Genomic DNA, 17,280 nt, shown 5'->3' on the forward strand with positions numbered 1-17,280 from the left:
ACTTCAATACAGGGCACTTTTCCCCATGGCATCCCAGTCTTAAGCTGGCCATACACCTATAGATTATCTGCAGATTTTCTATGGTTAGATGGAAAAAGTGCAACAGATTTCTCCATGTTCGCTAAACTGTGTGGATGGAGGAATCTTCCACTTTTTCCATCTAACCATAGAAAATCTGCAGATAATCTATAGGTGTATGGCCAGCTTTAGTCTGTAGGGTTCAATATTGAGTTGGCCCACCTTTTGCAGCTATAACAGCTTCAACTCTTCTGTGAAGGCTGTCCACAAGGTTTAGGAGTGTGTCTATGGGAATGTTTGACCATTCCTCCAGAAGCACATTTGTGAGGTCAGGCACTGATGTTGGACGAGAAGGCCTGACTCGCAGGCTCCGCTCTAATTCATCCCAAAGGTGTTCTATTGGGTTGAGGTCAGGACTCTGTGCAGGCCAGTCAAGTTCCTCCACCCCAAACTCGCTCATCCATGTCTTTATGGACCTTACTTTGTGCACTGGTCCAAATCATTTGATGGAGGGGTGATTATGGCGTGGGATTGTTTTTCAGGGGTTGGGCTTGGCCCCTTAGTTCCAGTGAAGGGAAATCTTAAGACCTCAACCCGATAGAACACTTTTGGGATAAATTAGAGCGGAGACTGTGAGCCAGGCTTTCTTGTCCACATCAATGCCTGACCTCACAAATGCGCTTCTGAAAGAATGGTCAAACATTCCCATAGACACACTCCTAAACCTTGCGGACAGCCTTTACAGAAGAGTTGAAGCTGTTATCGCTGCAAAGGGTGAACCAACTCAATATTGAACCCTACGGACTAAGACTGGGATGCAATTAAAGTTCATGTGCGTGTAAGGCAGGTGGCCCAATACTTTTGACAATATAGTGTATGTTAAAACCCTTGTGGTTTTAACATATATTATTTTAAGGTTTTGTAATAAAATTTATGTTTTTTATATTTCTATGTGTTCGTCCTTTTCTAGTACCATTAACCTCTTAAGGACCGGAAGGATTTACCCCTTAACCACCAGGCCATTTTTTGCGATACAGCACTGCATTACTTTAACTGACAATTGCACGGTCGTGAAACGTTGTACCCAAATAAAATTTGTGTCCTTTTTTTTCCCACAAATAGAGCTTTCTTTTTGTTATATTTGATCACCTCTGCAGTTTTTATTTTTTGCACTATAAACAAAAAAAAGACCAACAATTTTGGAAAAAAAAAATATATATATATATTTATTACTTTCTGCTATAAAACATACCCAATAAAAAAATAAAAATTCTTCATTAGTTTAGGCCAATATGTATTCTGTTCCATATTTTTGATAAAAAAAATCCCCATAAGCGTATATTTATTGGTTTGTGCAAAAGTTAAAGCGTCTACAAAATAAGGGATAGATTTATGGCATTTTTATTATATATATATATATATATATATATATACACAGTATCTCACAAAAGTGAGTACACCCCTCATATTTTTGTAAATATTTTATTCTATGTTTTCATGTGACAACACTGAAGAAATGACACTTTGCTACAATGTAAAGTAGTGAGTGTACAGCTTGTATAACAGTGTAAATTTACTGTCCCCTCAAAATAACTCAACACACAGCCAATAATGTCTAAACCGCTGGCAACAAAAGTGAGTACACCCCTAAGTGAAAATGTCCAAATTGGGCCCAATTAGCCACGGTGTCATGTGACTCGTTAGTGTTACAAGGTCTCAGGTGTGAATGGGGAGCACAAGATGATGCACAAGAAAGCCTGCAAACAGTTTGCTAAAGACAAGCAGACTAAAGACATGGATTACTGGAACCATGTCCTGTGATCTGATGAGACCAAGATAAACTTATTTGGTTCAGATGGTGTCAAGCATGTGTGGCGGCAACCAGGTGAGGAGCACAAAAACAAGTGTGTCTTGCCTGCAGTCATGCATGGTGGTGGGAGTGTCATGGTCTGGGAGCACTGGGGGGGGGCTACAGTTCATTGAGGGAACCATGAATGCCAACATGTACTGTGGCATACTGAAGCACAGCATGATCCCCTCCCTTTGGAGACTGGGCCGCAGGGCAGTATTTCAACATGATAACGACCTCAAACACACCTCCAAGACGACCACAGCCTTGCTAAAGAAGCTGAGGGTAAAGGTGATGGACTGGCCAAGCATGTCTCCAGAACTAAACCCCATTGAGCATCTGTGGGGCATCCTCAAATGGAAGGTGGAGGAGCGCAAGGTCTCCAACATCAACCAGCTCTGTGATGTCGTCATGGAGGAGTGGAAGAGGACTCCAGTGACAACCTGTGAAGCTCTGGTGAACTCCATGCCCAAGAGGGTTAAGGCAGTGCTGGAAAATAATGGTGGCCACACAAAATATTGACACTTTGGGCCCAATTTGGACATTTTCACTTAGCGTGTTGAGTTATTTTGAGGGGACAGCAAATTCACACTGTTATACAAGCTGTACACTCACTACTTTACATTGTAGTAAAGTGTCATTTCTTCAGTGTTGTCACATGAAAAGATATAATAAAATATTTACAAATATGTGAAGGATGTACTCACTTTTGTGAGATAGTGAGTGTGTGTGTGTGTGTGTGTGTGTATATATATATATGTGTATATGTATATATATGTGTGTGTATGTGTGTGTGTATATATATTTATATATAATTTTTTTTTTTTTTTTTTTTTTTTTTTACTAGTAATGGCAGTGATCAGCGATTTTTAGAGGGATTGCGGCAGGCCGGACACTTTTGACACTTTTTTTTGGGACCAGTGACATTATTGCAATGATCAGTGCTAAAAATATGCACTGATCACTGTATAGATGACACTGGCAGGGAAGAGTTTAACACTAGGGGGCATTCAAGGGATTAATTGTGTTCCCTTGGTGTGTTTACTAACTGTATGGGGGACAGTTTGACTGGGACAACACAGAGATCCGTCTTCCTGCAGGAAGACAAGATCCTGTGTATACATTGGCAGATCCCCATTCTGTCCCTGTGGGGAACAATGGCGGGTGGACATCGCGTCCGCCAGACCCCCTGACTGGCTCCTCCACTGGCCAATCGGTGCACGCCCACACAGGCTAGTACACAAAATGATATGTCTGTGGAAATATGAAAAGGTGTGGGCCCCCTGGACCTCCACCTAATGGTTTAATGGTGATTACCCCATTGTGAGCAATATAATATGGGAGTCTGAACTGCGTTTGTTGGTACCCAGATCTTCTGTGTTCTGTATCCACGGATGTTATCTAGTTACTGCATGTGGTGGTGTTCTCACATCTCTTGTTCTGTATATGCACATATGTACTCACCATGCAATGCTCTGTACTGTATCAATGGATATGCTGTTTATCACCCTACATGAAAACAATAAAGCACAGCGGGGAGGATTCCACTATGCACCTCACTTGTATGGGAATCTGTTTGGCTTTTTCTGATCGCCCCCCTGACTGATGGAAAAGAACTGATCCATGTATTGCCAGCCTATATCCGCTGTATTTATTACTATTGTAGCAGATGGTTTAAGTCCAAGATAGTTGCAGAATTTGTTTTACTTTTTCCCCAACTAGTTTGAATAAAAGGATTGTGCCAGCATGTGATACCTCTACTTTAGTGAGGACGCGGTAGTTCATTTTGGCAGCTCAGCACAAAGAGAGGAGTTCCCATTTTCTGCTCAGATAAGTGCCACCATCATTTTTGGGGTTTTGATAAGAAGTCCAGCCTGAGCTCCACTGATAACAAATTTTGAGATTCTGTGTTAAATTGCACTGAGGGGTGGAGTCGCAGAATACTATCTGTCCCACCCCCAGGCCCTGCAACTTATCAGCTTGTCCATATTGCCATTGAGGAATATTCTTTTAACTGAAACTGTGAGCAAGCCTGCAGAGTAGGAGGAAGACACGTGTAGAAGAGTTCTGTATTCCTTACAAGGGTTTTGCTCTGAAAATGGAAAATTTCAAAACCAAGGTAAATTTGAGAAATTCAGATAATTGTATATTTGTTGTATATCTTCTGAAAAATTAGTTAGGAATTCATGTTTTAGAAAGGAATCTGCAAAATACTTTAAATTTTTTAGAACTACTGTCTTAACTGCAACTTGTGTGTTTTTTTTTTTTTTTTTTTTTTTTTTTTTTTTTTTTTGTAATATTCAACAGCATTGTAAATATTTATTAAGAAAATGTGCAATGAAATGACACATGCCATAAATGTAATATAGACTGTATAACCATGATGCTTTAACACATATCAAGGAACATGCATGGCATATAAAATCATTATCATGCACCTAATGTGATCTTTTCTGCCCCTTATTCTGTGTTTTCCAGTCTGATCTCATAACTTGTTATTTTAGGATGGTCTTGGACAGAGGGGAGATGTCATCAGAGTCGGTACAAGGAAAAGCCAGGTGAGCCTTCCTTAACTTCAGTAGACAAAATTTATTTACCACATTTTTTACATTTCTTGTGTATGACAGGAACTAGTTGACCTTGGATCAATGTGTACTGTATCTTTCTACAGCTAGCACGTATCCAGACTGACAGCGTGGTGGAAATGCTGAGCCAGAAGTTTGCTAATGTTCCATTTGAAATTGGTGAGTGATATGACCTGATCAATGTTTTTGCTAAGCCTTTGTTCTCACAACTATACAGGGTATTTATTTGCCTGTGTAACTAACTGTATCTGTATAAAGCTGGCCATATATGTATAGGATGTTCTTTTGCCGAATGGAAAATTCGAATGGAATCTTTCATCCACGCTACACAGTGCAGATGGAGTAATCACCCCCCCCCCCTGCTGGTCTATCATATTTTGGCAGCTATCTCTGCCAGCTGTCAAAATTCCTGAACAGTGCCTGCATCCACCGTTCGTCTGACATTTTCCACCTAGCTCTTTTGATTTATCAATCGAAGTATGTCAGATAGGGGACTGGCCAAATTTCACTGTGTTGGGCCAACATAAGTGTTCACCATAGAACAGACCTGCAATACATTCTGTGAGCATTTAATATTTTGTGATTTATAAACAAGCTAAGGGTTTTTCAACCAGCATTCCATGGAACCCTTCCTCCAGAGGTTGCTAGGGGTTCCTTGAGCAATTTCTGCCTCTGGTAAAAAAATGCTATCTGTAAGGGGGTAATTCTTCCCACTAACTATCACACTGACCATAAATTTTAGCAGGGGTTCCCTGAGATGGAAAAGTTATTTTAAGGGTTCCTCCATGTTGAAAAGGTTTAGAAAGGCTGATCTAGCTGTTTAATGGTCTTGTATTTTTTCCATCTGCCTCAGCTTTTGCCCCATTTGTATCTGATCTCATCATTAAAAAAAAAATAAGCATTTCACACTTTCTTCTCCTCTGTTTTTAATGTTATTGTAACATTTTCTTTTCTAGTGGCAATGTCCACAACAGGGGATAAAATTCTGGATACTGCTTTATCAAAGGTTGGTTTTCTGATTATTTTATTTTTTTACCATAGTGTCTGCAGCATGTAGTTTAGTCAGTACAGCTACTTTTTTTTTTTGGGAGAGTCTGAATTATAGTTCCTTATATTACTGACTGCTATACATTCCACGTTGCAGATAGGAGAGAAGAGCCTCTTTACAAAGGAGCTGGAGAATGCACTGGAGAGAAATGAGTAAGTGGGGTTGTTCAAAACTGAAGAGGCATGTGTTACATTTACCATAAACCCTCATGCACATTCTTGTTTTCTATACTCGTGTTTACTTGAGTACCGGTATGTATACCTCAGTACAGCTGTGCGCAGCCTTTCATGTCTGTGGGCAGTTGTATGCAGCACCTGGGCTTTTAAAAAAAAAAATAAATAAATAAATGCACATCTTTTTTGCGTTTTGCATTTATTATTTTTTTTTTTACTTGGAGCCTGTAAACCATTGGATCAGCAGATTGTGAGTGCCATGCAGGACTCCTGCAGATTTGTTAGTGTATCTGTCTGCTCTTACCTCGTATGGGCAGGCAGATACACACAACACTGAGAGGAACAGACAATAAACTACCACAGCGCTCAACAGCGTCATGGTAGTTCATTCAAAACTACAAGTTGACAGCCAAAAAGCATGTTGGAACTTGTAGTTTTTCAATTCACAGAACATTGTGAAAGGATGACATGGCTGGGTGGGCGGAGCTCCGCATGGATGCGTTTTCTTCAGATAGTTGCAGCAAGTGGGGGGAGAAAATTCCCCTGCTCACTGTTAAAACAGGGACTTGGGTGAACTTAAATAAAAGTAAACTTTATCCTTTAAGTCAAAGAAGCCGAAATGTATTTACCAGTACTGCAGAATTTGCACAAACCATCATAGGCAGACTTTTGGATGCCTTGTACCATAAGGGCTCATGCACACAGGCAGAAAAAAAATGCCGCTGCTAGGAGCACCTGCCTGTTTTTTTTTTTTTTATGTCCATGAATTCAGCTTCATGGCATTTAATGTGGCCATGCACATGCATTTGTGTGCAACGTTCTGGGGCGTAAAAAAATTCCCAAAGCTGCATTTGGAAAGGTGTCTATGAGCATAATTTACATGTGTACGCATGTAAACGTGCATAAATGTACTAACTAGAATAAATGACTATTCTAGCCAATAGAATGAGTCTACACTTGTATGCTTAAAAACACCATACGCGCATAAATGCACACATACGTAACAGAGGCAAAATTTCTGCCAAGTTCTGGCAGAAAAAAATGCAGCATAAATGAATCCGCCCCTGTGCACGATGCCAAAAATCGGCTGTACAAATGTGCTATAATTTTATTATGATCAGGGAATTGTCTACAACACTTGCTGGTGGTAATATTGGTAATTGGTGGTGCCTGTTAAAGGAGAAGGGTTTAAGTTGCAAAAACACATAATAGATAGTGGTTAGGTAGAAGGCAAAGAACGAAGCTTAATGCTTCATGAAGGAAAATTGTGTTTTTTTGTTTTGTTTTTTTTTGTGCAGAGGATGCTAGTGAGAATTGCAGGAAACCTGCACTGCTAGCAATATGTAAGTTGTCAATGCACACTTCCTTTCTAAAATTTGTAGTTGCTAGTAAGGTCACACCAACTGGTCTGTGGAGTTATTTATAGTAATTTCCTCAACTATAAAGAAAGGTAACCTAAAAAAAAAAAAAAGGAACAGAAGCTGTCCCATCCCGGTGCTCTGATCATTGCTCTCTTGCAGAGCTATATAAAGAATCTTCAGGATTTAACACACTTCTAGGAGGGTTGGATGCCTATTCCTCCATGGCACACTGTGGTTTCACTGTACCACTATGTTACTACTGTGTAGTCATTCCAAAAGTGGGAGCGTATATAAAAGCTCACTTATAGAGCCACTTATTTGCTTTAGCTGCGCCCTGCCTGCCTCTCTGTACCTCTGTCAGAGACAGAAGTTCAAACCCTGTGTTAGCTCTGTGATCATGGCATCCTCCTCTCTGCTTCTTTTTAGGAGGAATTTCAGACAGAAGGATCATTTTTTTGGGGGGGGGGGGGGGGGGGGCTGTAAAGGCACAGTTAACATTTCCATGTTTCCTATAACAAAGCAAATCTTCACTCTTCTCTCCGTAATTTTGCAGTTTTTTTTTTTTTTTGTTTTGTTTTTTTGTTTAGGGTTGACCTAGTGGTTCATTCATTGAAGGATTTACCAACAACATTACCTGCTGGTTTCACTGTTGGAGCCGTATGCAAGTATGTTTTATCCTCTTCTACTTATCTAACTTGGTATAAATAATTTTGTCATTTTAGTAACTAAGGAGTTTCCTTTTTTGTGTCTTCAGGCGTGAGAATCCATTTGATGCAGTTGTGTTTCATCCTAAACTTGCTGGGAATAAGTTAGAAACTTTGTCTGAAAACAGGTAAAATTCTTTGCTGTATCACTACTTAAATTGCTGCCTTTGTGGCACTAACATTTGAAGAAAAAAATTTAACAATATATGAAGTATTGTTACCCATAGCTACCAGTCCATGATTTTTTTTTCTAATTCTGTCTCTTCTAAACAGGATGAAGGGTGACATTTGTTTGCTTTGGTTATTTCATACCATTTCTCTTTGTTTTATTATTTTAACCACTTCTGCTCAGGCCACTTCTGAAATTTCTCACGTACATTTCAAAACCGCATTTGTATTTATTTTTTGCTAGAAAATTACTTAAAACCCCCAAAACATTTTATATTTTCTGAAAGCAGGTGCCCTGGAGAATAAAATTGTGGTTGTTGCAATGTTTTTTATGTCACACAATATTTGTGCAGCGTTTAATGCAAATTTTCAGGAAAAAAAAAAAATTAAATACATTTTAGTGCACACGAACACAATATAGTACCCAATTTTTGGTAAAATATAGAATATGTTGAACGTTGGATTTAAAAATGTACACACCCATGAAATGGTGACAGACTACCCAATGGTACAGCAAAATAATCCATTATTCTGCATCACGGATCACTAAACAATCCTAGGTGAATAGAACTATCAGCTGCTATATGTAAGAGACACCCCAAAATAAATAATACATATCTGGACAGCACTATCACTAAAATGTGCAAATATTAAAATATAACAATAAACAGTTCATCAAAATATAACATATCCTTTCATAATTTTGCACTGGACACTTTAAATAGTGGTAATGGGCATAAAGAAGATTCTCCTTGCACAAGTGTTTTTTTGGACTTATCAAAGAAGTTTGAATTATAGCATAAGACACTTTGATCGAGTTAATAATTGTTTGCACCATATTTACTTTTGCATGTTTTGCACAGCAAACACAGCACATTTACTTATGTATTGATTGCAGATTTATATTATTTATCATGACATTTTTATGAATTGATATGATATATTTGTGATGAATTATTATTTATTGTGCTATAATTGCGATTTGTACATTTTGGTGATATCGATGTCCAGATATTTATTATAAACTACCTAATGGTACCTAAAAAATCTCCATAAGCAATGCTTTAAAGCAATATTAAACCTTTCCTTTTATTTAAAAAAAAAAAAAACGTTGTACTTGCCTGTTCTGTGCAATGTTTTTTGCACAGAGCGACCCTGATCCTTGTCTCTCATGCACAGTGCTGGATCGAGATCAGGCTCAGGTAAGTATAAGGGCGTGAGGGGGGGGATCTTGCAGCACAGAAGGTTTTTTTATCTTTTTGCAGGGAATGTATTAAAGGATAAGTTCACTTTTTCTAAAAAATAATAAATGCACATCATTTTCCAGGTAAAAAAAATATGTTTTATTTTTTTTTTTTACACTGGAGCCCGTAAAACATTGTTCCCGTGATTAGGCAGATTGTGGGTTCAATGCCAGGATCCTGCAGATTCTCAGTACACTGTCTGCCAATACCTATGATACAGGCAGGCAGTTACTGAATTGCAGGAAGAATCAATGAACTATGAGAGTTTGCACCAGCGCCCTCACAGTTCATTAAGAACTACAAGTTGTTGGCCATGGTGGATGATGGTACTTGTAGTTCATTCATTCACAGAACTCTGGATCCCTGCACATCCGCTCTGCTTTTAAATTGTGACAGCTGGTGCAGGCAGAAGATCCCCCGCCCTCTCTCACAGGGAGGGGGGGATCAGGGGGAGAGGCGGCAGTAGTTGAAACATGTTATATGTTCAACCCTAAATATGGGTGGAATATGTAAAATGTTCTAAAGATAAACATAGCCTTTAAGGTAAAAAAAACCTTAAAGCTTTAGAACCATTTTAAAAGCCTTTACAGGTTACCAATTTAGGGTTAAACATGAGCTCTGGACGCTATTTATTTAATCTAGGGCTGAATCAGGGTTGCCATCATCCCTGTTTTGTTGTACATAAGCAATCTCTGAATTGGTAGAAATGGGGAGGAGAAATTTGCAAGGGCTGCTCCAAATATTGCCCTAAATCTCCAAAGGAGGTGTGGACTATCACCTATATCACCAACTATTGACCTCAATGTCTATACCCACATCAGCATGCCTCTATACATCTGTGGGGGCTTTTCAAATGTTAATTTTAAATGATATTGTCTCTATGTATTTTGTGCAACAATCACTATGTTGTTTTTGTTGTAATGAGCATTTTTTGTAAAAGTATAATAAATTGTAAATTTTACTCATGTCTTATCGTATTTGGGTACCGTGATAGTCCACACCTCCTTTGGAGATTTAGGGCAATATTTGGAATAGCCCTTGCAAATTTCTCCTCCCCCTTTCTACTATATTAATATAGGATGATGGTACCCTTAATTTATTTTGTTAATACATTGTGGCAATACTTCCTTAATCTCTTAATTGGGACTTTCTTTAAAGGCAACCAAACATAACAATATATAATAAAAAAGTATGATTTATTGAAACGCGAGTAAAAAATTCCCACATGGGACAATTAAAAACAATTTTGTATACAAAACATGGAAATGAGAAGTGGTGATACCCAAACTCATAAGCTGATTGTACTCCAGCAATGACATGGATTGGGTACTGTATCCAACGACGTTTTGGTTGTCTTCTTCAGGGATATGAATCACCACTCTGAAATCAGAGAATTCTACCATAATATAACGCTCTTTATATGTATACATGTGCATTGCATCATATCAAAGTTTGCATACATTCGTATTTGCGCGTGAGCACAGGGGGATGAGGGCGCTTTCATTTTTATTTTTATTTTTATTTTTTTACACTATTTATTTAAATTTTTTTGATTTACTGTAATTGTCATCACAAGGGATGAACAACATGAGAGCATGGGGGGTCAAATAAGCAAATTTAAAATGAGTTGATGCAAATTAATTTGCTTGTCTATGGTGAATAAAACATAATTAAATCTGAAGTTTAGATATATATATTTAGAGCTTTGGTGACATCACTTAACAATAATGAAGTATGTCCCACATTGTGCAGGCAGCTGGACCCCGGAGAACTCTTCACTGCAGGGATGCCCCATCCTCTTCCTGTCTCTAAAATTCTGGTGGTAATTAACTTTAGGAAAAAGTTGTGCCGTCTCCCTCTTCCTCCATTGAGAACGTTTTTTTCACTGTTTACATTGCTTGTAGCAGGATCTTTGCATGGGGAAAGTCAGATGAGTCTGAATTGTTTTTTTTTCTAAAGATGTGGTAGATAATGTGTGTAAACCAAAACTAGTGTGAAACATATTAACGTTTACTTTTTTGCCATTGTATCACCATTATGTCAGTATAGATTTATTGGGTCCTAATGTCATTTTTGTAATTGCAGTATAATTGGAACAAGTTCTCTTCGAAGAGCGGCTCAGTTAAAGAAATTGTACCCTCATTTAGAGTTCAAAGATATTGTATCCTTGTGTAAGTGACCGCATTTGTTTCTTTATTTAAAGGTATGCAACAAAACACAATAGTATGACATGAAATCATGTTCTTAGTGAAAAACGGCAGTGTCAGCAGGTTGTATGTATACAGACAAAGAATTGGAGAAGGAGACAGAGAAAAAAAGGGGGTGGGGGACCATTGCAGGGTTGTCAACTCCACAGTAAAAAATAACCTCAATTTAGCAATAGGATAAATATTCATCTAGTATTTGTTTCATATTATAATTTGGTGTGTCTTCCAATCAATAGATATTTTTGATATGCCTAATATACAAAGGTTGGTAAAAATTCTCTTGACAATTGGAGCTATGAACAGAACAATGTGAAGTTAAAGTGTGATGCTACATAACAATGTGATTCAACATTTGGAATTCTGAAGAGTCCATTTTTTAAGGGGTTTTCTAAGGGGAGTTCAGGGATAATGGAGGAATCTTGGGGACAGCTAAACAACTTGTATAGTATATTTGTGATTAAAAAAAACATTCAGGACATCTGTTCAATGCTTAAAGGGTTTGTAAAGGTTAGGTTTTTTTTGCTTTTGTTTTTTAAATAACAAACATGTCATACTTACCTCCTCTGTGCAAGGGTTTTGCACAGAGGGGCCCTGATCCTCCTCTTCTGGGGTCCCCCAGCGGCGCTCCTGGGGGCACTCGTGTGGGCGCTCTCCCGAGTCCTGCTGCTGCGTCCATTGACACAGACAGCAGGACTCGGCCCTGGCTCCCGTGTCACTGGCTTTGATTGACAGCAGTGGGAGCCAATGGCTACTTCTGCTATCTATAGCCAGTGAGGGCCCAAGACAGCAGCTGGAGCTGCTCTGCTCATCTCCGTCGCTGGAATGGTCGAGTTCAGATAATTAAAGGGGGGGGGGGGGGTCTGGGGGGCTGCTGTACTACAAAAGGTTTTTCACCTTGATGCATAGAATGCATTAAGGTGAAAAACCTTGAGGGTTTACAACCCCTTTAATAATTTTACCATGTTTTGTCTATTTAAAAAAAATACTGAAAGTTCTGAAAATACTGGTTGATCCTGACAAAATTCCAGTGTGCTTCCAGCACTGCTTCTGCTGTACAGAAATGTAAGCTGGGCTGACAACATTGCTTTCGTTTTTTTTTTTACTAATGACAGAAAACCTCCCCCTCTCTTCATCTCCATAACATAAGACAGGACTGTCAACACTGCTTAGGATTTCCATTCAGCAAAGGCATGATGTCCGCTCACCACGTGAAATTACAGTTTCAATGTATTCCTGCCAGGATCAAGCGTTTCTTTGTACTTGCAGGGTTTTTACCCACTGCAGAAAGATTTCATCTCAATTCCTGTCATGTCTACAAAACAGGAAGAGAAGGGAAAGGAAACCCCCACCCCCTCCTAACAGGAGTTCTAACCATTTGCTACCCTATCTAAAATGGGGGGGGGGGGGGGGGAAATGTGACCTTACATACTGTATACTTAACTGCAGCCATTGGCTTACATTCAGTGTTGTTCATGCACTAGGTTTTGTTTTTTTACCTTGCATTTTGTTTTCAGTCCTTAACTCCCATTTTTCTTAGCGAGGAAACTTGAATACACGCTTGAAAAAACTTGACGAACATGAAAATTTCAGTGCCATTGTTCTAGCAGCTGCTGGATTGTGCCGCATGGGCTGGCAGGACCGTATTGGTCAGGTAAGAAGAGTATTGGTATATGTAGTAGTGTGTAAAGCTCTCTAGAGCCGACAGCATGGAAGACTGAAAATAACTGCATGGAAGAATGTAGCATTATGTACACATATAAACCGCTGCGTAAACTGTTGGCGCTATATAAATTCTGTCCTGGCTCCTCCCCCCACCAAGTGCCCCACAGGAAGCCACTTCCTAGGGGGGCACTTGTGAGTGCTCAATCCCGAGCCAGGTTGTTTGCGTCTATTCAAACACACATAGCCTGGCTCGGCCCCGCCCCCCGCTCTCCACTCTCTCTGGTCACAGAATTTGATTGACAGCAGCAGGAGTCAATGGCTCCCGCTGCTCCCAGCCAAGCCTGTGAGAGCTGGGAAGAAGGGGGAAGAGCTGCTGTAGATGTGCACAGCGGTGGATTGAGTTAAGGCTCAGGTAAGTATTTGGGATGGGGGGCGGCTGCAGGGGAGTTACTATTAAATGTTTTTTTACCTTAATGCAGAGAATGCTTTAAGGTAAAAGACCTTTTACCTTTAGAACCACTTTAAAAGTGTCAGTGAAGGGTCCTGTTTATCCAGGTCAAGGTATAGCTTGTAGAAGTTCCTCACATCAACTAGATTTGTTGTGTAATGTTAAATATATCACTCAGCTCATGCAAAGCAAAGGCAGGGCAGCGCTGGGGATGGATGCGGTGGCCATTTGTGCTGCGCCAACACGCGCCCCAATCTCCCCCCTTTGCCCACACACACACACACAGCACACACAAGCAGTCAGCACAGTGACATAAGCCTGTGGTTTTAGCACATTCCCCCTCACCTTGCTTCCATGAGTGCCGACTAGGTTGTCAGCCTCATGGGCGTCACAACCCTGTCTAAAACGTTTTCAACATTGGAGAACAACAAGTCCAGCTGAATGTCACTAACACTAGCTAATCCTAAATATGTGTTTTCATTTACTTAAAAAATGATTTCTATGTATAGTTTATGATGAGCTAAGTACATGAAAGTAGCCAAATTTTCATTTGCATGTGTAGGCTCTGCTTCCTAGGTATGCCTTGTGCTTCTCACTGCAAGCCTAACTGAGAGTCTTTGACCTTTTTAAAGCAGTTGCCTCACTGTAGTTGCTAATGACATGAATACCCTCAAGATAATGTAAGGTAAAAAAGTGATCAGCGAAACTTAATAAAAAATGTATGTTACCTGTGAAAAATAAATACGAAATCTCCTATATAAAATAAGCAAATACACTCCTGTGCAAAATAAAACTCCTGTGCAGAATTAAGCAATAAAGTGTACCGTGCAAAATGACAATAAATATAACAAAGTGCAAAATACACTCCTGTGCAAATAACGTATCGTGCAAATAGCTAATAAATAAATGAACAAACAATCTGTGCAAATGAGTATGAAGTCCCAGGTCGTTCAAAGGCATGGAACTATAGCACAAAACTGTGTAGTGTAATAAAATATCCACTATGTCTAAAATAGACAAAGTGCTGAATGTGTCATCAGAGGGAATCTTCAATAGGAGATCTTCATAAACACCACTTAATGCTCTCTGGACTCTTAACTCAATATGAAGTATATACAGCGTTAGCAATCCGCTTAGCTGGGGGAAATCTATGAATCTCCTGACCTTTTGAAGCCAGCAATAGCCAGTGGTGTTTCTCCAAATAGTGTATTCCAAATGATGGGTTCCGGATTCGCAGCATAATCATTCACGGAAAACGGGCATATAAGGGGATAAAAGAAGAATCTCCCGTAGTTTAAAATAATGGATTTATTAAATGGCCAAATGGGCACTTACAAAGAAAAGGTTAAAAAACAGCAGAGATGTAAAATACACGGCGTTGCAGACGCCTCTTACGTCACTTTCGGTTCATTCGATATCCAGCCACTCCCTATGCATTACGTCACGACACAATTTTTTTTTTTTTTTATTAGATTGATTCACTTGATAGCCTGAGGGACTACACTGTTTACCCTCAAGATAATGTTGAAAAATCTTTTTTGTGCAAAAAAATAAAACTTACCATCAACATTTGAAATGTTCAGTACCTTTCAGCTATATGGCCTGATTACTATAAATGGCACACAAAGTGACAATATTGCTTGTTTTTCTGAAGACTCTGGGTTGGTGGTCATCAAAAAACGTGTAGTTCAGCAAGTTTTTAGTGCCCAATACTCAAAGGTGCAAAGGCAGAAAATGGGGGTGTTTACATACCATGGCCGCGATGCAAAAATTATCTGTCATGTTGCGCTCAGCAGGCAACAAGCCCACCAAACGTATCCTATGCAAGTGAATAGGGAAGCCCGGCAACACGTGGTTGCAGTGCGTTAGTGCAGCATAGATGGCGAGGAGGCATCACATTGCCTCCTCTCTGCCTGTAAAATGCCTCTGAAAAGTGATCCAAACACAGATCTTTTTTTAGAGGAGCGGCAGTTTAGACACGGGTCTAAACCTAGCCTATGAGACTGGGCATAGTCAGGCAGACATATGCCTAAGAACAGTAGGCAGTAAGACATCATCTTGTATTCAAACCAGTTGCTGCTCTATCAGGCCCTGTTATGGTTGTATCTGCAGCACAGGCAATGGACGTTAGCAGCATGTATACTGAACATGGACATACATTCCTTCCCTTTATTCCAGCTGAGCAATGGAGGCATTTATGGGGGGAAGGAATGACTGACCACTCTCCTTCAACACCACAAACACAGAGGAGGGAGTGGTTGTTTAAATAAAAGAGTGTTGTCATTTGTTCTACGGGAAACGAGATGTATGTTTTTGGCAGAATCAACGGGTATAGTTTGTTCAATTAGAAGTCACACAGGGAAAGTGCACAGCCCATTGTGTGTGCATGTTCTGTAAGATATATTTTTTCTTTTTGTTTTCGCTCATAGATACACTTTAAGCCCAATGGGCATGGAATAGACAGTACTTGACAGCTGCTCAGCCTGTTTATATGTCTTCTCTTCTCTTAGATCCTTTCTCCTGAAGAGTGCCTCTATGCAGTGGGTCAGGTAAGCTTATGCAGACAGACAGTTTCTTACGTTTTGGCCTTTTTTACATAGAAATCTGTTTATTTTGTCATGCAGGTATATAAGGTGTAGTAATCCTGTACATTTCTCTGTAGGGAGCTTTGGCTGTGGAGGTTAGAGCCAAAGACCAGCATATCTTGAATATGGTGTCTGCCCTTCAGGATCCTCAGACTGTTTTACGCTGTATAGCTGAAAGATCTTTCATGAGGCGACTGGTAAGTGGCACACAGTTAAGGATAACTAAACTGAAAAACAAAAAGTCATGTATTGCAGCTTTCCAGCACTTAGATGTGGTGGCTGCATTATTTTTCTTTTTTAAAAGGCTAAGAACATTTTCAGTAAGTACAGAAAACACTGGTTAATTATGGCAGAGATGCAGTGTCCTTGTCACTTCCCAAAGATGAAAGGATCTTTAGTAGTTTACACAATCTTCCCACCTCCATCTAATGGAGATAAACAAAGGGCAGGCAAGTTTAAAGTTCAGCATGGGTGACAACCATGGCTCCCTCCATAGATATAGTGGAGTAAGTGAGCAGAGACACCCAGAGACAGGAAGGGTTATTTACAGGATTACCAGGTAAAAAAGGGTAAAAAAAAAAACAAACAAATGCAGCTGCTTTATCCAAGGCAGAGGTCTTCAAAGTACAGTCCACTGACCACAGCCGGCTCACTAGGATGTTTTTCTGGCCTGTAACTAGAGTCCTCAGACTCACTGCAGGGACAGTCTCAAGCTTTATGGGGTGGGGGAGTTGCATTTGGCAGCCCCCCCAGCGCCTCAGGTTCTGCTACCACCAACATCCTAGCCATCAATGAAGTCCTTCAATGCAGGCCTGCTGCATCTCCTGGCTCCCGCCCTGCTGTTAAGATCACAGTGCCCTTTAGTGCTGTAATTTCACATACAGCGTGCCTGTGTAATGCCGCGTACACACGAGCTGACTTTACGGCAGACTTTGTCCTGCGGACTTTTTGACGGACTTTACAACGGACTTTCTGAATGAACGGACTTGCCTACACACGATCAGCCAAAGTCCGATGGATTCGTACGTGATGATGTGTGACTGGAATAAAACAAGGAAGTTCGTAGCCAATAGCTGCCCTAGCATCGGTTTTTGTCCGTCGGACTAGCATACAGACGAGCAGACTTTTCGACCGGACTCAAGTCCGTCAAAGATTTGAAACATGTTTCATTTCTAGGTGCGTCGAACTCTTGGGGAAAAAAAATCCGCTGGAGCCCACACACGATTGA

At 40.0% G+C, this 17,280-nt stretch overlaps 1 protein-coding gene across 4 annotated transcripts in view; it reads left to right on the forward strand.

Annotated features, from left to right (window-relative positions):
• HMBS (hydroxymethylbilane synthase) overlaps window positions 1–17,280 on the forward strand; it is a 42,039-nt gene that overhangs the window by 15,858 nt on the left and 8,901 nt on the right. For 3 of the 4 annotated variants that reach the window (XM_073602521.1, XM_073602520.1, XM_073602518.1), the window contains exons 2-11: window positions 4,372–4,425; window positions 4,539–4,611; window positions 5,409–5,458; window positions 5,597–5,652; window positions 7,622–7,699; window positions 7,789–7,866; window positions 11,236–11,311; window positions 12,895–13,008; window positions 15,978–16,016; window positions 16,130–16,249. In XM_073602521.1, coding sequence (XP_073458622.1) covers window positions 4,572–4,611; window positions 5,409–5,458; window positions 5,597–5,652; window positions 7,622–7,699; window positions 7,789–7,866; window positions 11,236–11,311; window positions 12,895–13,008; window positions 15,978–16,016; window positions 16,130–16,249 — 651 coding nt within the window. In that variant the 5' untranslated portion in view covers window positions 4,372–4,425; window positions 4,539–4,571. Of the gene's footprint in view, window positions 1–3,733; window positions 3,987–4,371; window positions 4,426–4,538; window positions 4,612–5,408; window positions 5,459–5,596; window positions 5,653–7,621; window positions 7,700–7,788; window positions 7,867–11,235; window positions 11,312–12,894; window positions 13,009–15,977; window positions 16,017–16,129; window positions 16,250–17,280 lie in introns of those variants that run through there. The other variant, XM_073602517.1, reaches the window with a different exon arrangement.

The sequence above is a fragment of the Aquarana catesbeiana genome, linkage group LG10 (genome assembly GCF_042186555.1).
Source record: "Aquarana catesbeiana isolate 2022-GZ linkage group LG10, ASM4218655v1, whole genome shotgun sequence".
NCBI classification, from domain to species: Eukaryota; Metazoa; Chordata; class Amphibia; order Anura; family Ranidae; genus Aquarana; species Aquarana catesbeiana.